At 40.6% G+C, this 18213-nt stretch overlaps 1 protein-coding gene across 2 annotated transcripts in view; it reads left to right on the forward strand.

The window, feature by feature from the left end:
• Positions 1-18213, forward strand: part of yap1 (Yes1 associated transcriptional regulator) — a 105653-nt gene that overhangs the window by 73781 nt on the left and 13659 nt on the right. The window contains exons 3-4 of one of the 2 annotated variants that reach the window (XM_055637362.1): positions 5677-5790; positions 17929-18116. In XM_055637362.1, the coding sequence (XP_055493337.1) occupies positions 5677-5790; positions 17929-18116 (302 nt within the window). The remainder of the gene's footprint in view (positions 1-5676; positions 5791-17928; positions 18117-18213) is intronic. The other variant, XM_055637363.1, reaches the window with a different exon arrangement.

An 18213-nucleotide genomic window follows, 5' to 3' on the forward strand; every position in this document is an offset into this window, starting at 1 on the left:
TGGGATAGCAGCACATTTGGATAGTGGTGAAATCATAGGGCAAAGTCAGCATGGATTTATGAAAGGTAAATCATGTCTGACGAATCTTATAGAATTTTTCGAGGATGTAACTAGTAAAGTGGATAAGGGAGAACCAGTGAATGTGTTATATCTGGACTTTCAGAAGGTTTTTGACAACGTCCCACATAAGAGATTAGTATGCAAACTTAAAGCACATGGTATTGGGAGTTGAGTATTGCTGTGGATAGAGAACTGGCTGGCAGACAGGAAGCAAAGAGTAGGAGTAAACGGATCCTTTTCACAATGGCAGGCAGTGACTAGTGGGGTACCGCAAGGCTCAGTGCTGGGACCCCAGCTATTTACAATATATATTAATGATTTGGATGAGGGAATTGAATGCAACATCTCCAAGTTTGCGGATGACACGAAGCTGGGGGGGGGCAGCGTTAGCTGTGAGGAGGATGCTAGGAGGCTGCAAGGTGAAGGATAGGCTGGGTGAGTGGGCAAATGCATGGCAGATGCAGTATAATGTGGATAAATGTGAGGTTATCCACTTTGGTTATCCACTGCAGCAGGCAGTGAAGAAAGCGAATGGTATGTTAGCATTCATAGCAATAGGATTTGAATATAGGAGCAGGGAGGTTCTACTGCAGTTGTACAGGGTCTTTGTGAGACCACACCTGGAGTATTGCGTACAATTTTGGTCTCCTAATCTGACAAAAATACATTCTTCCCACAGAGGGTGTACAGAGAAGGTTCACCAGACTGATTCCTGGGATGTCAGGACTTTCATATGAAGAAAGACTGGATAGACTCGGCTTGTACTCGCTTGAATTTAGAAGACTGAGGGGGGATCTTATAGAAACTTACAAAATTCTTAAGGGGTTGGACAGGCTAGATGCAGGAAGATTGTTCCCGATGTTGGGGAAGTCCAGAACAAGGGGTCACAGTTTAAGGAAATTAACTCGGGAATTAACCTTGTAAACCTACGCTGCACTCCCTCAATAGCAAAAATGTCCTTCCTCAAGTTTGGAGACCAAAAGTGCACGCAATACTCCAGGTGAGGTCTCACTAGGACACTGTACAACTGCAGGAGGACCTCTTTGCTCCTATACTTAACTCCTCATGTTATGAAGGCCAACATGCCATTCGTTTTCTTCACTGCGTGCTGTACCTGTTTGTTGCACACTATCTGAACATTAACTGGAGGTATTTAATTATGATGTCCTACAACACATTGCATGGCTTGCGGATTCAACTTGACAAAATGTAAAGCTTGTGGTTTGATTCAAGAGAAATGACACATTTGCAAGGCAAATGATAAAATAGCTTGGAGTTGATTGACACACAGAAACATAGAAAATAGAACATAGAAAATAGGTGCAGGAGTAGGCCATTCGGCTCTTCGAGCCAGCACTGCCATTCAATATGGCTGATCATCCTAAATCAGTACCCCGTTCCTGCATTCTCCTCATATCCCGCCATCTCATAGCCCTAAGAGCTAAATCTAAGTTTCTCTTGAAAACATCCAATGAATTGACCTCCGCTGCGTTCTATCGCAGAGAATTCCACAGATTCACAACTCTCTGGGTGAAAAAGTTATTTCTCATCTCAGTCCTAAATGATCTACCCCTTATTCTTAAACTGTGATTCCTGGACTAGACTCTCCCAACAACGGGAACATTTTTCCTGCATCTAGCCTGTCCAATCCCTTAAGAATGTTTAATGTTTCTATAAGATATCCTCTTATCCTTTTAAATTCCAGTGAATATACGCCCAATCGATCCATTCTTTCATCAAATGTCAGTCCTGCCATCCTGGGAATTAACCTGGTGAACCTACGCTGTACTCCCTCAATAGCAAGAATGTCCTTCCTCAAATTAGGAGACCAAAACTGCACACAATATTCCAGTTGTGGTTTCACCAGGGCCTTGTACAACTGCAGTAGGACCTTCTTGTTCCTATACTCAAATCCTCGCTATGAAGGCCAACATGCCATTAGCTTTCTTCACTGTCTGCTGTACCTGGATGCTTACTTTTAGTGACTGATGTACAAGCACACCCAGGTCTCGTTGCACCTCCCCTTTTCCTAATCTGACACCATTCAGATAATAATCTACCGTCTTGTTCTTGCCACCAAAGTGGATAACCTCACATTTATCCACATACTGCATCTACCCACTCACACAACCTATCCAAGTCACCCGGCAGTCTCATAGCATCCTCCGTGCAACTTGCATTGCCACCCAGCTTTGTATCATCCACAAACTTGGAGATGTTACATTCAATTCCTGTGTCTAAATCATCAATATATATTGTAAATAACTGGGGTCCCAGCACTGAGCCTTGCGGCACCCCACTAGTCACTGTGAAAGCAGTGTTTTTTTTATACAAAAAGATTTGAAATTAGCAAGTAAAGTACATGCACAGGTTTTTTGCATATTTGTGTGCTTCAGAGATAGGTACACTCTTATTAATTAGAGATGGCCACTTTATTGATGATCCTTACCAATTTTCATTAGTGCCAATTTTCAATTTGCTGATTAAAACACCTTGTATGGTGGTAGAGTGCTGACATGGATAGAGAAGTGGTTGGCAGACAGGAAACAAAGAGTAGGGATTAACGGGTCCCTTTCAGAATGGCAGGCAGTGACTAGTGGGGAACCACAAGGCTCGGTGCTGGGACCGCAGCTATTTACAATATACATCAATGATTTGGATGAAGGGATTCAAAGTAACATTAGCAAAGTTGCAGATGACACAAAGCTGGGTGGCAGTGTGAACTGTGAGGAGAATGCTATGAGAATGCAGTGTGACTTGGGACAGGTTGCGGGAGTGGGCAGATGCATGGCAGATGAAGTTTAATGCGGATAAATGTGAGGTTTTACACTTTGGTAGCAAAAACAGGAAGGCAGATTACTATCTAAATGGCATCGTTGGGAAAAGGGGAAGTCCAACGGGATCTGGGGGTCCTCGTACATCAGTCTATGAAAGTAAGCATGCAGGTATAGTAGGTAGTGAAGAAAGCGAATGGCATGTTGGCCTTTATAACACGAGGAATTGAATATTGGAGCAAAGAGGTCATTCTGCAGTTGTACAGAGCCCTCGTGAGACCACACCTGGAGTATTGTGTGCAGTTTTGGTCCCCTAATTTGAGGAGCAACATTCTTGCTATTGGGGGAGTGCAGCGTGGGTTTACAAGGTTAATTCCTGGGGTGGCGGGACTGTCATATGCTGAGAGAATGGAGCGGCTGGGCTTGTACACTCTGGAGTTTAGAAGGATGAGAGGCAGGTTCTCTGGATGCTTTCAAAAGAGTGCTAGATAGGGCTCTTAAAAATAGTGGAGTCAAGGGATATGGGGAGAAGGCCGGAACGGGGTACTGATTGTGGATGATCAGCCATGATCACATTGAATGGCGGTGCTGGCTCGAAGGGCCTAATGGCCTGCTCCTGCACCTATTGTCTATAGAGGTCATAGCCTCAAAATTAAAGGATGTTCTTTTAGGAAGGAGATGAGGAGAAATTTATTTAGTCAGGGGGTGTTGAATCTGTGGAATTCTTTGCCATAGAATGCTGTGGAGGTCAAGTTAGTGTATATTTTTGAGGCAAAGATGTATAGATTCTTGATTAGTACAGGTGTCAGAGGTAATGGGGAGAAGGGAGGAGAATGTGGTTAGGAGGGAGAGATAGATCAGCCATGATTGAATGGTGGGCCGAATGGCCTAATTCTACTCCTACTCCTGATGACCTTATGATTATAACAAATACATCCTTTTTGAGTCACAAATTCCTGATTTCAGATATTGAATCAGATTGACTTGCTGATTGTGTTGGTCAGTTTTTTATGGTTCGTTTAGTTTTTGATCAAATGTTTTTCTTGATTTAATTATGTATTACTTTATTTAATTCTTCAACATTATGCAATAAATTGAGAAGTGTGGTTCCTTGTGATTGGTCATTCAGCAATATAAAAGAGAATGGTGAGCTTTTGCACACAAATTGCTGCACTAACCACTTGCAGCCAGGGTAGCTTGCTGTAGAATCAATGATGTATAAAGTCTTCTGTTTACAGTGTTAGTTCTGCTTCGGTGAAAACCCTGCAGGCAAAACCACTTCCAAGGTTGATTTACAGAAGACCAAATGTAAATTTCTAACATGCAATTCAATCAGATTTCTGAAACCAGATTTTTTTTTTTGAATGATTGACCAGTTGAACACCTTTAACATTATTGGTGCGTGTAACATCACATTGTGGCACTGTATGTCCATGTACGACTGTTTTATAATCATAATAATTTCCCACCTCACTCCTTGCTCCCCATTCTTGTATTAAAACAATTTTTTTTTTCAATTTTTTATTTTACGAACTTCATAATTTCTGTTGATCGATGTCTTCCATGTTCGCCTATTTCTATATGGGAGTCAAGGGGTAGATATTAAATATCTGTCCTCAGTCTCGCACTCTCACCACCCCATCATATGCAATTTCAAATGCAATGGTGTGGATTTTATTAATGACATTCATATTTTATAGCTATTTAGGCAAATATATGATAATATACTTTCTCCAACTATTGGTCGGCTGAATAAACATACTAACATGTTGAGAGCATGTATCATTGTACATGTAAATTCTAGATTTGCAGAACTAATTGCCACGTTTTTGGTACTGTTAGGTAAATTATATTCTTTTATACACTTTTAAAACATGACATAATTTTACTATCCCGAGGATGTTAAACAGGAAATCATTGTGTAAAAAGGAATTAAATTGTTCGTGCAAGTACTGGAGCTTAAATTTGCAGGCCGGATAACTTAACTGAATCAAACAAATTCTATTTGTGAAGCCTTAAAAAAAATCTGAGCTGTGTTCAAGCAATTTCTGATTCATGTTTTTCTTTTTGGAAAAAACTTTGCTCTTTACAATTTTTTTTCCCTCACCAACTAAAACCGAGACGGTGGTTATTTAACAGTTTGGCAGGGTTCCAAGCTACTACAACAATTTTGCGTAACGCTTCCTTTGTGGACTTCCAGCTTTTATTTTTGTTTGCCCTTCCCCCCCCCCTCCCCCCGCCTCCCTTTCCAAGTTGCTCTGGGTCCCACTGAGTTCCATTTGGTTCATTGACATACTTTGTCAACTAAGATGACAGTTCCCCATGGATAAGAATTAAATGGGATGGGACATTTCTACTACTTTGAAACAATGCAGTATTGTGTTGTGTCTCTTAAAAGGATAACGTTTGACATTGAGGCTTTACAGTCATCAGTTTTCTTTCCCCTAATTACAACTGGATTAAGACTTTGACCTCGTTTGCAAATTAAATGAGGAATATTTGAACCCTAGTTTGGCTCAGTCCATGGGGCTCATTCAACGGCTGCATCGGAATAGAATATTGCAAGTCTCAAAGCTATATCTGGGTTAATTCCAACAAGATTATAGTAATATAGTATAGCAATTCTAATAATTGCCCTATACTGTTGTGTGCAGGATCTTTGCCTAAATACACAACTCAAAAGATTTATCTAGCTATACTTTTTGATTTATTTTCATTTGTATAAACCATTTTTTTGGGAGGGTTTTTAAAATATTATTTTCTAGTGGTCATGTAATTGTTGAGCTTGCAATATTTCACTCTGCTTAGCAGCCCACCGTAAATTCCTTTACTTTGTGTTCAGGCCCACTTCCCGATGGCTGGGAGCAAGGCATAACCCCAGATGGGGAGATTTACTACATAAACCACAAAAACAAGACCACATCTTGGTTGGACCCAAGGCTTGATCCTCGCTATGGTAAGTGAGCCTTTGCTACAGGTAATGCTTGACTTGTTTTTTTAAGCTGTCGAGCCAAACTTAGTAGTATTCCTTGTGGAGATTTTTTAACTGAGCAGATTGCAGTATTTTGTTGTGCTAGTCTCTGACTGGCGAGAGCTAAATCAAAACAATGTGCAGATCACTGAGCAGGTCAAGCTGGGAGGAGATAAACTCTTTGAAGCTTTACAAGTGTTGACCTAACGACCACTATGGGCCCCAAAGTGGGGAGCAACTTTAACTCTTTTTTTGCCAGAGTTCCGAGGCTTGTAATAACCACAACCGTGTATGCTTTATATCTCACTAACAGATATTTGCCTTTTTAAAGATAAGCTGGTAATAATTTCAAAGTAATTAATACATTACATTAATACCCATTTTATTTTTTAGCAATTGCTTGGCTTTGATTCAACAAGAAAAAAAACAAGTATTGGTCATTGTTGCTTTTACCCGCGTTGTATGTTATAATCTTAGGGTTTAATAGCAACTTTGGAAAATTATGGTGAAGGAAAGATATAATTTACTTTGTGTTGCTGTTGCTTCAGAGAGCTGCTATATGGCCCATTGGTGTGTTCAGACTGCAGTCTTTCATTTCAGGTTTCCCAGTGTGGGCCCACCACTTGTGAGTTTGCGTCAAGTGCAGCCAAGCTATCCCAGACAGACTTGAGTCTGTGCCAGGACTTTTTTTGCGGTCGGATACTTAATCTCTTCCAGGCCTTTTGAGTCAAAGAGCTCAAGTGTAACTGAAGGCAAAACGAAAGGGGGAAGCATGTATGCTGGGGGAGAATAGATCTAAACAAGGCTAAATAGAGACAAGCTGTTGGTTGTATTGAACTTGAAAGCGTTTCCCCCTCGCATGCGAGGTCAGGGACATTATATTGTGGTTTTCATTTATTTTGTTCTGCAAGCCAAGAACATATTTTTTATAAGTTGCTCACCTTCATTGGCAGCCCGAGCACACTTTGTGCAGCCAGTATGGTTTTTTGTGTCCATCATTACTAAGTGAAATAATGGTGATTCTGGGTGAACAATACATCCCTTGTTTGTAGGTGAGAGAATTGAGCTCAACATCCTTTCTTTAATTATCTGGTTAACCTTTATTGGATTTCAAAAACATTAAGCCAGAAAAACATTGCTTCTGCATTGCTGAATTAAGACCATAATATTTCCCACAGTACAACATATGCAGTCATGTTGTCATTGTTATTCCTGCACTGAAGATGTTATGTAACATTATAAATTAATTTTGCGGACCAGGATATTCATTCCCAGTTTGGGCTTGGTGATTCCAGCACAAATCGCAGCCATTCCCCCCCATACCTTTGAATTTCTACTTACAGTGCTCTCCATAATGTTTGGGCCAAACATTTATTTATTTGCCTCTGTACTACACAATTTGAGATTTGTAATAGAAAAAAATCACATGTGGTTAAAGTGCACATCGTCAGATTAATTTAAAGGTAATTTTTACACATTTTTGTTTCATCATGTAGAAATTACAGCTGTGTTTATACATAGTCCCCCCCCATTTCAGGGAACCATAATGTTTGGGACACATGGGTTCACAGGTCTTTGAAATTGCTCAGGTGTGTTTAAATGCCTCCTTTATGCAGGTATAAGAGAGCTCTCTGCGCCTAGTCTTTCCTCCAGTCTTTCGATCACCTTTGGAAACTTTTATTGCTGTTTATCAACATGAAGACCAAAGTTGTGCCAATGAAAGTCAAATAAGCCATTATGAGACTGAGAAACAAGAATAAAACTGTTAGAGACATCAGCCAAACCTTAGGCTTACAAAAATAAACTGTTTGGAACATAATTAAGAAGAAAGAGAGCACTGGTGAGCTTACTAATCGCAATGGGACTGGCAGGTCAAGGAAGATCTCCACAGCTGTCCGACAGATCAGAAACACTCTTCAGGAGTCGGGTTTTGATTTGTCAATGACCACTGTCTGTTGAAGACTTCATGAATAGAAATACAGAGGCTACACTGCAAGATGCAAACCACTGGTTAGTTGCAAAAATAGGATGGTCAAGTTATAGTTTGCCAAGTACTTAAAAGAGCAACCACAGTTCTGGAAAAAGGTCTTGTGGGCAGATGAGACAAAAATTAACTTATATCAGAGTGATGGCAAGAGCAAAGTATGGAGGAGTGAAGGAACTGCCCAAGATCCAAAGCATACTACCTCATCTGTGAAACACGATGGTGGGGGTGTTATGGCCTGGGCATGTGTGGCTGCTGAAGATACTGGCTCACTTATCTTCATTGATGATACAACTGCTGATGGTAGTAGCATAATCAATTCTGAAGTGTAAAGACACATCTTATCTGCTCGTTCAAACAAATGCCTCAAAACTCATTGGCCAGCGGTTCATTCTATAGCAAGACAATGATCCCAAACATACTGCTAAAACAACAAAGGAGTTTTTCAAACCAAAAGAAATGGTAAATTCTTGAGTGGCCGAGTCAATCACCCGATCTGAAACCAATTGAGCATGCCTTTTATATGCTGAAAAGAAAACTGAAGGGGACTAGCCCCCAAAACAAGCATAAGCTAAGACACCCAGCAACTGGTAATGTCCATGAATCGCAGACTTCAAGCAATCATTGCATGCAAAGGGTATGCAATAAAATACTAAACATGACTACCTTCATTTACATGACATTGCTGTGTCCCAAACATTATGGTGCCCTGAAATGTGGGGGACTGTGTAAAAAAAACTGCTGTAATTTCTACATGGTGAAACCAAAATGTATAAAAATGGCCTTTATTAAAATCGGACAATGTACACTTTAACCGCATGTGATTTTTCTCTTACCAAATTGTGGAGTACAGAGGCAAATAAATAAATGATGGTTCCTTATCCCAAACATTATGGAGGGCACTGTATTTGCCTCCTGCCAAACAAAATCTGTCTAACTGATACAATTGGAGAGTATTTAAAATGATTACATTTTTGATTTATTTAAAAAAAAATCATTTTAAGATCGGTCTTGAGAATAATAACCAGAAAATTTGTGTTAGTTATTTTTCACAAAAAAGTAAGCATTCTTTAATCAATGCCAAACCACCAGGATAAGTTGAATTTAAATTACTGAAATCCCTGTTTAACAAAAAATGGAACAAGGTTCTGCTTGTATTTGTGGAGTAGTTTTGTTGTATGAAAGTATATTTTATTGTCCTTGTAGCCAGAATAAACTCATTTACTTTTTAAAGTATCTTTGAAGAGCAATAAATGGGTGCAGTTAGTAGAAACTCCCAGTCGTGCTTAGTTCACTATGGGGCCTTTGCAGTCTGTGGACAATGGTTTGCAATAATCTGCATTCAAAACCTGCTCAGAAGATCACAAAGTAAATTTGAGCTGTTTTTTTTTTAAATGTTTGGCATTCTGTGAAGTTTTTACATCAATTGTATTGAGTTTGGTGGAATAGAACTGTAAAAATGAACACAATCAAGAAGACGTTTTAGACCACCCCTGAACATCTCAAATGCCTGCTTTAATGCTTATGGAAATTACTAAGCTACTGCTGTAACGTATTGGACGCACTGCAATAATATGCAGCAATCTATAAGCATTAGAGGAGAGTACAGAACCTGTAAAGATGTCTTTGGGTTCAAGTATGTTGTTTCAGGAGGATGCGTGAGGATATGCAAAAGTGGATATGTTCCTAATCCTTTATGTAACGGTGAATGGAAACATCAGTTCGTTAGGGCAGTTGCTGAAGAAAATGAGGAAGTATCTGCTTTTCTGGCGGTCTGTAGAAAACCACAATAGTCTGGTTTTTGGCCTCGTACATTTTATAGCCAATGAATTGAAGGAAACATTGTAATTAGTTCTGCCATTTGTATCCAAAACATAGTGGTAAATACAATAGTCTAATTCGCTTATTTTAATATTTTTGTAACTGGTCGTGCATGACTACATAATAAATTGTGTCACTAACATGCAGTTGGGAAACTATTGGAGCAGAGAAGATAAATATGTTGCATCAATTTGCAACCTTTATAGCTTTGTATTTTATTTCTTTTTGAGGATTTAGCATTTTTCTGCTCTTGCAAATTTGAAAAATTGAATAGTAAAGTGATCTAATATTGAGTTAATGAGTGAATATGTTATTCCACATTAGTGTATGGCACGTTGTGTATATAAATAATTGATTGCTGGTGCACAGCACCAACAATATTAGTGCTGGGGGTCAGTTGATATAAAAAGCCTAATCTAGGAAGTTGAGGCTCATTATAAAAATAGCACCACAAATTTGCTTCACAATGGTAGCGTGCAAGGTTAATATTTGTTGGAACTGTTTAAATCTTAATTTTTCGACCATTGGTTGTTTTTCTGATCAAAGCTCGAGCATCATACATGATTTTTAATAATTTCTATAACCTCTGCTCTCAGACGCAGATTCAAGGTTGTAAAACAGATGTGTTTTATTGCATTTGATATTTGCACAATTTGTCAGGAAAGTGGTGTGTAATTAATATCTTCCATCAAGATAATCTATTCCACAATATAATTAGTAATTCATCAGACAAGCAAAGTGAAATATGTTTCTGAAGGGATTTTCTATGTGTTTATATGCACCGAGCAGGAGTTATTGCTATACACATCATACGTAGATGATCTGGAACTGATAAGATATAGTTTGCAGATTAAATTTAATACATTATGTATGAAGTGAATAGAAATGGATCGGCATATGTAAAGAAATACTTTCATGGCAGTTATATGGACAGATGCAAATAAGAGTCCTAAAGAGAGTAAATGACTTGACGATGACAAAATGACATGGAAGCATTTAATGGATAATTCACTGGGACCAGTAGTAAATATTATAAAGGAGATGGTAGTTTGTAAGGTACATCTAAAACTACAAAACGAGATGGGAAATCATAAGGGATTTGGAATCCCTAAATGGCATTGTTACGTTGGCATTGATTAATCTGAACAGCTTTGATTGCTGTCGCCGCAAACATATCCATTGGATTTTAGCCTTTGTTACTTCTACCAGATATCAATCTGCAGCAACCAAAATCGTTGAAGTGAATTAGATTGGATTATTACATTCATACTCTCCAGCACCCAAATTCAATCTGTCAAAAGATGGCAGCACTAGACTCCTGTGTCTTATCATTCAGTGCAATACAAAAAAGGTGTGAAAACTGCAAGAAGACATAGTATAACACATTACAGCACAGCCTAGAAAGATCCCTGGTTAAATCCCTGCTCTCAAATTGTAAGTCCCACCCTTGGTAGCAATATGGAATTACAATTGGATGTTGTTGTTTTTTTAACGGGAGGTTTTAAGTAATAACAGACCAAGTGGAACCTATACAGCTTGTTCCATTTACCCCCATCCACAGCCCCAAACTGTGCAGGCACGGCTAGAGAGGGAGGTGGGGTGGAGGGGGGGAGAGGGGGGGGAGAGGGGGAGGGGGGGAGCAGAGAGGGGGGGGGGGAGCAGAGCAGAGAGGGGGGGGGGGGGGGGTAGAGATTGACGGGTAGCTGGGGCGTGCAGCATCACAGGGAGGGCTCGTTCCCGAACGCAATACTCTACCACTCACCCATAGGTCCCAATACTTACCACACCCTAGAGAGAGGGAGGGGGGGGCAGAGGCAGTACCTACCCAGGTTGTAGAGCAGCAGCCTACCCACCAGGTGACGGACCCAAGAGAGGCCGCGGGCAGGCGTCAAGCCGGGCTCGGCCCATGGCAGCAGCCTCCCCACCAGGCGCCGGACCCGAGCGAGGCTGCAGGCGAGCATGGACCCGAGCGAGGCAGTGGGTGAGCGTCGACCCGAGGACGGCGACTTTGGCATCATTTGAATAACCTGGGGGTGGGAGGGGTGACATCACTCGAAGCACATGGAAGATTCTGTGAATGAGACGGCACCGAGCAGACCCATTGTGACATCATCTGCGAAAGCTCATCATTTTAAATTCAAAGTCTTTGGATATTTTGAAACATTTTCAGTAATAAGTCGAGAAATAAAGCATGAAATGTTCAGATAAGGTGATCCCGGCCATGAGGGGAAAAATGTCAACCAGAATATGTAAAAATGTTATCGATACCGCGTAGTTTTCTCTCGAAGATGTAAAGACATTGAGATCCAAACACATACAAGATAAGTTTTAATACGTACTAGACTAAGTGGGACCCGTTGGGTCCCTGCATCACACGGCTGGTTCCCTCAATGCAATATTCCATTTCTCCACCAATTCCAATATTAGTGGCCAGTGGGGTGGGGTGGGGGGGAGCGCTAGTATGGGTGTTGTGGGCTGAAGGGACTGGTTTCCAGAGGGCTCGTATGGACATTTTGGGCAGAATGGATTCTTGGGCTGCCAGCTCAGTCACTCAAGCCTGTTGTGTTGGTAGCTCACTCGGCTGGTGGGCTGCCAGTTGACTCACGGCTATTCCTTGAAATTCCATTTCAAACAGGGTGCAAGGCCACCAAATTCAAGTGCAGTTTCTTACCACTTCAAGCAGGGTGCAAGGCCACTAAAGACAGCGAGTCGTTACCTCTCCCTCCTCTATCTTGCAGAGACTGAGCCACGCCCACACTTATGGGTTTTATAGTCCCTCCCCAATCCTACCAGAAGAGGTGTGGCCTTCATGGCCTGATTGACAGAGAGTCTCAACATTTTTAAAACACTAATATCTTTTATTTTTCAACGATGGGGAAAAATCCTCAGCACCTGATGAGTGGAGGGGGACTCCGAGTAAGATGGCCAAAAATCACAGCCATATGTGGTAGTGTTTATTCTAAAATCAATATAAAGAGCAAACAGGAAGTGGTCAAGATTAGACTTTTAATTATATAGAAGGCAAGGCAACTTTAATTAGGCAACACAGCTTTAGCATTTCCAAACCAAAGGCAACACAGGTTCAGCATTTCCAAACCAAAGGTAACACAGCTTTAGCATTTCCAAACCAAAGGCAACACAGCTTTAGCATTTCCAAACTATATTTTCAAACCACATTAAGGTCACTGACAGGTCATTAAAACCACCCACAATTTAGTAGACGTGTTCAGTGTTATTCACAGCTCAGACAGAGAGACGTGACCCTCTCACTCCCCCATCTTGCAGAGACTGACTGAGGCACTCAACACTTCTGGGTTTTATAGTCCCTCCGGAAGGGGTGTGGTTTGCAGGAGAGAGAATCTCAATATTTTTTAAACACTAATAACTTTTATTTTTCATCGATGGGAAAAATCCTCTTGTTCTGCCGCAGCAGAGGAGGCCTCTGAGTAAGATGGCCAAAAATCACAGCCGTAAGTGGCAGCGTTTTTTCTAAAATTAATATACAGAACAACAGGAAGTGGTCAAGATCAGACTTTTAGTACTATAGATAGATAATATTAGATAGCCTTACAAAGGGAACATGATAACATGCTAGAACGTTTTTGTAACATTGTGATTCATTTAGCCAGGCCCAGGATTATCTCTGAATATTGCCATTGGATCTTATCTATAATTAAAATGGGCGGGTCCAGCCTTGGTTAAAAGTCCAATTCAATGTACAGCAAATTTGAAAATATAGTATTCCCTGATTGTGTGTTCTGGTGTTATGTTTGAACCTGCAACCTTCTGATTTGTGAAGGGAGGGGCAGGGAATCACTGAACCTCGCCCAAATTTGGGAAGTCTGTGGGTGGAGAGGAATAAAGTAATCTTGTTTTCTTTATTTATCACTTTTAGCAAAAGGAAACATGACGTTTTTTTAATCATCCAATGTTTAAATCTCCATCTATCTTAGCTTATAAAATGTATGTTAGGTACTCTCTTCTCACTCCCATTCCCTGCCCCAGCACTTACCCAGGTTTTGAGCATTGCCAGGGCCTGGAACTCGGCCTGGTTCTTGTACTTGGCCTGGCCCTGGTTGTAGCCATCAGCTCGGCCGCCGCCTGGGCTCCAGTGCAGGCCCCGACTTCATCTCTGGGCTCGTCTCTGACCCCGGACCCAGGCTCGTCCTTGGTTCCAGCGGCGGCTTCTTTCTCGACCCCGGTCACTGCGCCATCCCAAGCCCCGGGCTCGGTCCTCACTCCAGCTCCAGCACCAGCACCAGGCTCGGCTCCAGCACAGGCCCTGTCCCCGGGCTCGGCCTGCAGCACCACCCTCCCCACCAGGTTGCGGTTGGGCGTCGGGGCCTGCAGCCGCTGCCGCTCCTTGTTCACCGTGAGCGCTGGTGCCCCTCCCTTGCAGAGTCCCGTCCCGTCCCGTCCTGCCATGCGGGTGAATTGTGACATCACTCGGATTTTGTTTTCCAAAGTGGGTGAGTTTGAAGAGATCGTGCTGTATTTTAAATTATAAGGATTAATAACTTTGGAAATATAGGTGGGTATGCGACGGGAAGATGTTAATCGCCATCGCAGGAAAAATGTGAGTAGGATGTGTGAAAATGGGAAGGCCGTGGCCTAGCCTTTGGAAGATGATAGGAAAATTGACACGGAGACAGATGGTGGGCACAAACACAAACAATAGGAAGACTCTTTGTATTTTATACTGACTATAGATATACATATAGATAGAATGGGTATCCCAGAAACATTGCCATTCGCATGGTTGAATCGTCCCAGAATTACCTGCTTATTCTTTTATGCTGTATGATCATCTAATTAGAGGGTTATGAATGACCCGATTCAACTTCATGGAAATTCTTGCAAATTTGTTTAAAACATTTCTCAAGCTTATGACTCTTGGATGCCGGTGATTTTGACTTTGGCTTGTGGATACCGCGGGAATGAAACGCTTGTATAACCCGTTGCTTACACAAGGGTTTTTCTGCTTGTACTCAGAAAATAATCTTAGACCACTAGAGATTGAAATTGATGTGAAATGCACAGCAGTTCCACAAGTCGCAAGATGTATAGTGGGCGGGGAGAGGTGGGGGGGCTGCGACAATCTTTGTGCCCATTGTATTGAGTACTATTACCAGATGTATGCCTGTGCCTACATTGAATGAAACTGCATTTTAAACTTCAAAAGAAATAAAGTTTTTCTGAAATCAGGAACAGAAGTGCAGAATTAGCCAGTTAAGTGGTTTGATCATTAATACCCAAATCCAATTGCCAGACTTGTATAATTCCTTGATTTTTATTTCCAAAAAATCTTGTCAATCTTGGTCTGTCTGTAAGATTTCAACTGATTTATCTTGATCAGTTCCAGAGTTTTACATTATCTCTGTGCTTTTGTTTATTTATATTCCTCCTCTAATTACGGTCAGTCCTGGGGCGATACCTTAAAGAAATATTGTCCTTGAAAGAATACAGTGTGGATTCACCAGAATGTTACCAGATCTCCAGATGTTAAATTAAAAATGGTTACACAAAGCATGACTGTATTTTCTAGGAAAATGACGGTAAAAAGGAATGGGGCAGATGGAGATCTGCCCCATGAATTATATTGTCATTGAAACATAGAACATAGGTGCAGAAGGAGGCCCTTTGTGATCATTGTGATCATGGCTGATCGGCCCCAATCAATAACCTGTGCCTGCCTTCTCCCCATAACCCTTGATTCCACTAGCCCCTAGAGCTCTATATAACTCTCTCTTACATCCATCCAGTGATTTGGCCTCCACTGCCCTCTGTCCATTAATAAGATAACCTTAGACCAAGGGACTTAAATTTAGTTTAGACTTGTGCATCTACCCATTGAGTTAAGACTTGTGGAACCCTCCAACACTAAACGCAGTGCATTATTTCAATTAAATGTTTTAACCAATCTTTATCGGTTATTCTGCTGCCCAGGAGATTTAACTGGTATGGAACCAAGATTGATCGATGGATAGCTAGAGTTGAGTTTTTGGCAAGCATGATGTAATTAAATGGTGGAGGTAGCTTAAATGGCTGAATGACTTAATCCTGTTGCTTTTCTATTTGTACACTTACTAACTTTTACTGACTTCTGCCTATTGATTGAATCTGGCCTTGAACAATACAGAACTTGTTATTAAACTCGCAGCAAAAGTAGTGATACTAAAACAAATAACTTGCCATACTGTTATCCACTATCCATGGATGTTTTAACCTGGGCAGAATAAAATAAATGATGAATGATTCTGTTGCCTTAAAACTTTTCTCTTCAGCATACTGATTACTTTTTTTTTCAAAGAACATCGGGTATATCCAATATATATTCTTCACAATAATGGGTTATTTGATTACGCTCATTCTTAATTTTAGGTGCTTTTAGTGGGAAAATTAGCTTCTGAGTTTCTAATGTTATTTTTGTATGATACTTTGTGGTGTTTTATATTCATAAAAGACGATAAGCAAATGCAAGCCTCTGAACTAATTTCTTCTCATCTGAAATATTATTAAGGTATCGTCCCTTGTGATTGTATTGTCAAATATATAAAAGTGTTAAGAAATATAATTTCTGCTCTTCCACTGTCAAAGTCTGATTTGTTCAGCATACTCAGAAAATTGATTTTATTTTCATGAAATTTATTTTGAGAATAACTTTAACACAAGTGTTAATCATTAGAATCTTTAGAGACTAGAACAACATAAATTATAGCTAGAAAATCAGTTCATACAGAGTCTCAGTTCTTTTTCTTATTTCATTTTCTTCAACCTGATTCCTCACAGAGAAATGGCAAGATGGCACTGTTTATCCTTTGATTGGAAATATAGATGAGGCTGAAAAGAAATAAAAACTGCCCCCAATCTGATATAAATTACAAAAAACATGTGCAGAGCCAGAGAATTGAAGGTTGGAAATTAGCCAGCATTCTGTGGTTGTTGGTATAATATGACCACTTATTGTGCATTTGACTGTTGCAAGATAAATGGGCTCCTGCCTAATCTCCAAAATTATATCGTGCAAAACAGTCAGAATCTTTTGAAATAGCAATTTTTAAATAGAAGTCTTTCCTGTAACAGTTGAAGCTGTGTCCACTTTCTTCAGGATTGAAACACCAGCAAAAGAAAAGCCTGAGTGGACTTTTCATAACAAAAATATTTCAACATCAAATTTGGTCTCTTCAACAAAAAAGCCAACCTACCAGTGTCATACCTTGAACACTGGTTGACTGCCTGCTTGTTGAATTCTTGTAGTCAGGCTCTGTATACGGTTTCTATCAGACCAGGCAACTAATTCTCACCAAGACAAAGTTCAACTATTCACTGCTAATGTCATGACCCCTGTTGGGGTGAAACCCATTCATTCTCTAATATCAATAGGCCATAAATTATCCACTGATTCATTCTTCTTATAAGAATTACCAATAACCCCTGATCAAAGGTGCGTCCCATTTATTCTAGTTTTCAGCTGATTATAAACTATTCAATGACCTTTAAAATGGATCTTGAAATCTCTTGCAACAGAAAGTGGCTTTTGACAAGATAATACCGTGGAACCCAGTCCTACACTGCCCGTTTTTATCTCCTTCCTAAAATCCCCAAATAGGACTGCCCTGGTTGACCCATTGTCTCAACCTGCTTCTTCTCTACCAAAGTAGTTTCCAGGTTACACTTCCTTTTTCCCCCATCACCCCAGTCCAATTGGTCTGAAGGGCCCATCTGAAATGCCATTCCCTCCACAGATGTGGCCGGACCTGTTGAGTTCCTCTGACAATTTGTTTGTGCTTAAGGCCCTAGCATCTGCAGTTTCTTGTGTTTCCACACTACCATGCGGGACCTTGTCAAAGGCAACACTCCAGTCCATATAGACGACATTCGCTGTACTGCTCTCGCCAATCCTGCAAACTCTTGAGGCACTATTTCCCATGTGCAAAGCCATGCTGACTATCCCAAATCAGCCAACTCTCACCTTAATCCCCGTAGATCCTTTGCATCACTGACATCAGGCTTTGCGGCCTGTAGTTCCCTGGATTGTTTGCTAATCAGTATCAGTCCTCTGTTGATTGCTATGGTAAAGTTTTCTTAATATTATAGGGACATACAGCCCTTTGGTCTAACTCATCCATGCCAATAATGATGTCCCCTCATCTAATCCCATTAACCTGCCTTCTACATCCAATATTTGCATTTAACTGAATTTGGAGAATCCTGGCATGTAAAATCTTCCAAGAATGTTTGTATAGCTCTTAAGACAGCTGTAACACTGAAGATTAAGCTTTTTTTTTAATTAGTCGTCTTTTATTTTTGATTAACAGCTATGGACCAACAGAGAATGACTCAAAGTGCTCCTGTCAAAACACCATCATCCATGGGTCCGCATAGCCCTCATAGCCCACAAGGGGGAGCAATATCAGGTTCCAACAAACAGCAACAGATGAGACTCCAGCAACTCCAATTTGAGAAGGAAAGACTTCGGCTGAAACACCAAGAACTCTTACGACAGGTAATTTTTTTCTAAAGCAATTGAATGAAGCCAATGACACAGACATCACATTTACAAAATAGATTAATTTGGTTTCCATTTACACTGATGTGCACTA

This window comes from Leucoraja erinacea, chromosome 6, assembly GCF_028641065.1.
Source record: "Leucoraja erinacea ecotype New England chromosome 6, Leri_hhj_1, whole genome shotgun sequence".
NCBI classification, from domain to species: domain Eukaryota; kingdom Metazoa; phylum Chordata; class Chondrichthyes; order Rajiformes; family Rajidae; genus Leucoraja; species Leucoraja erinaceus.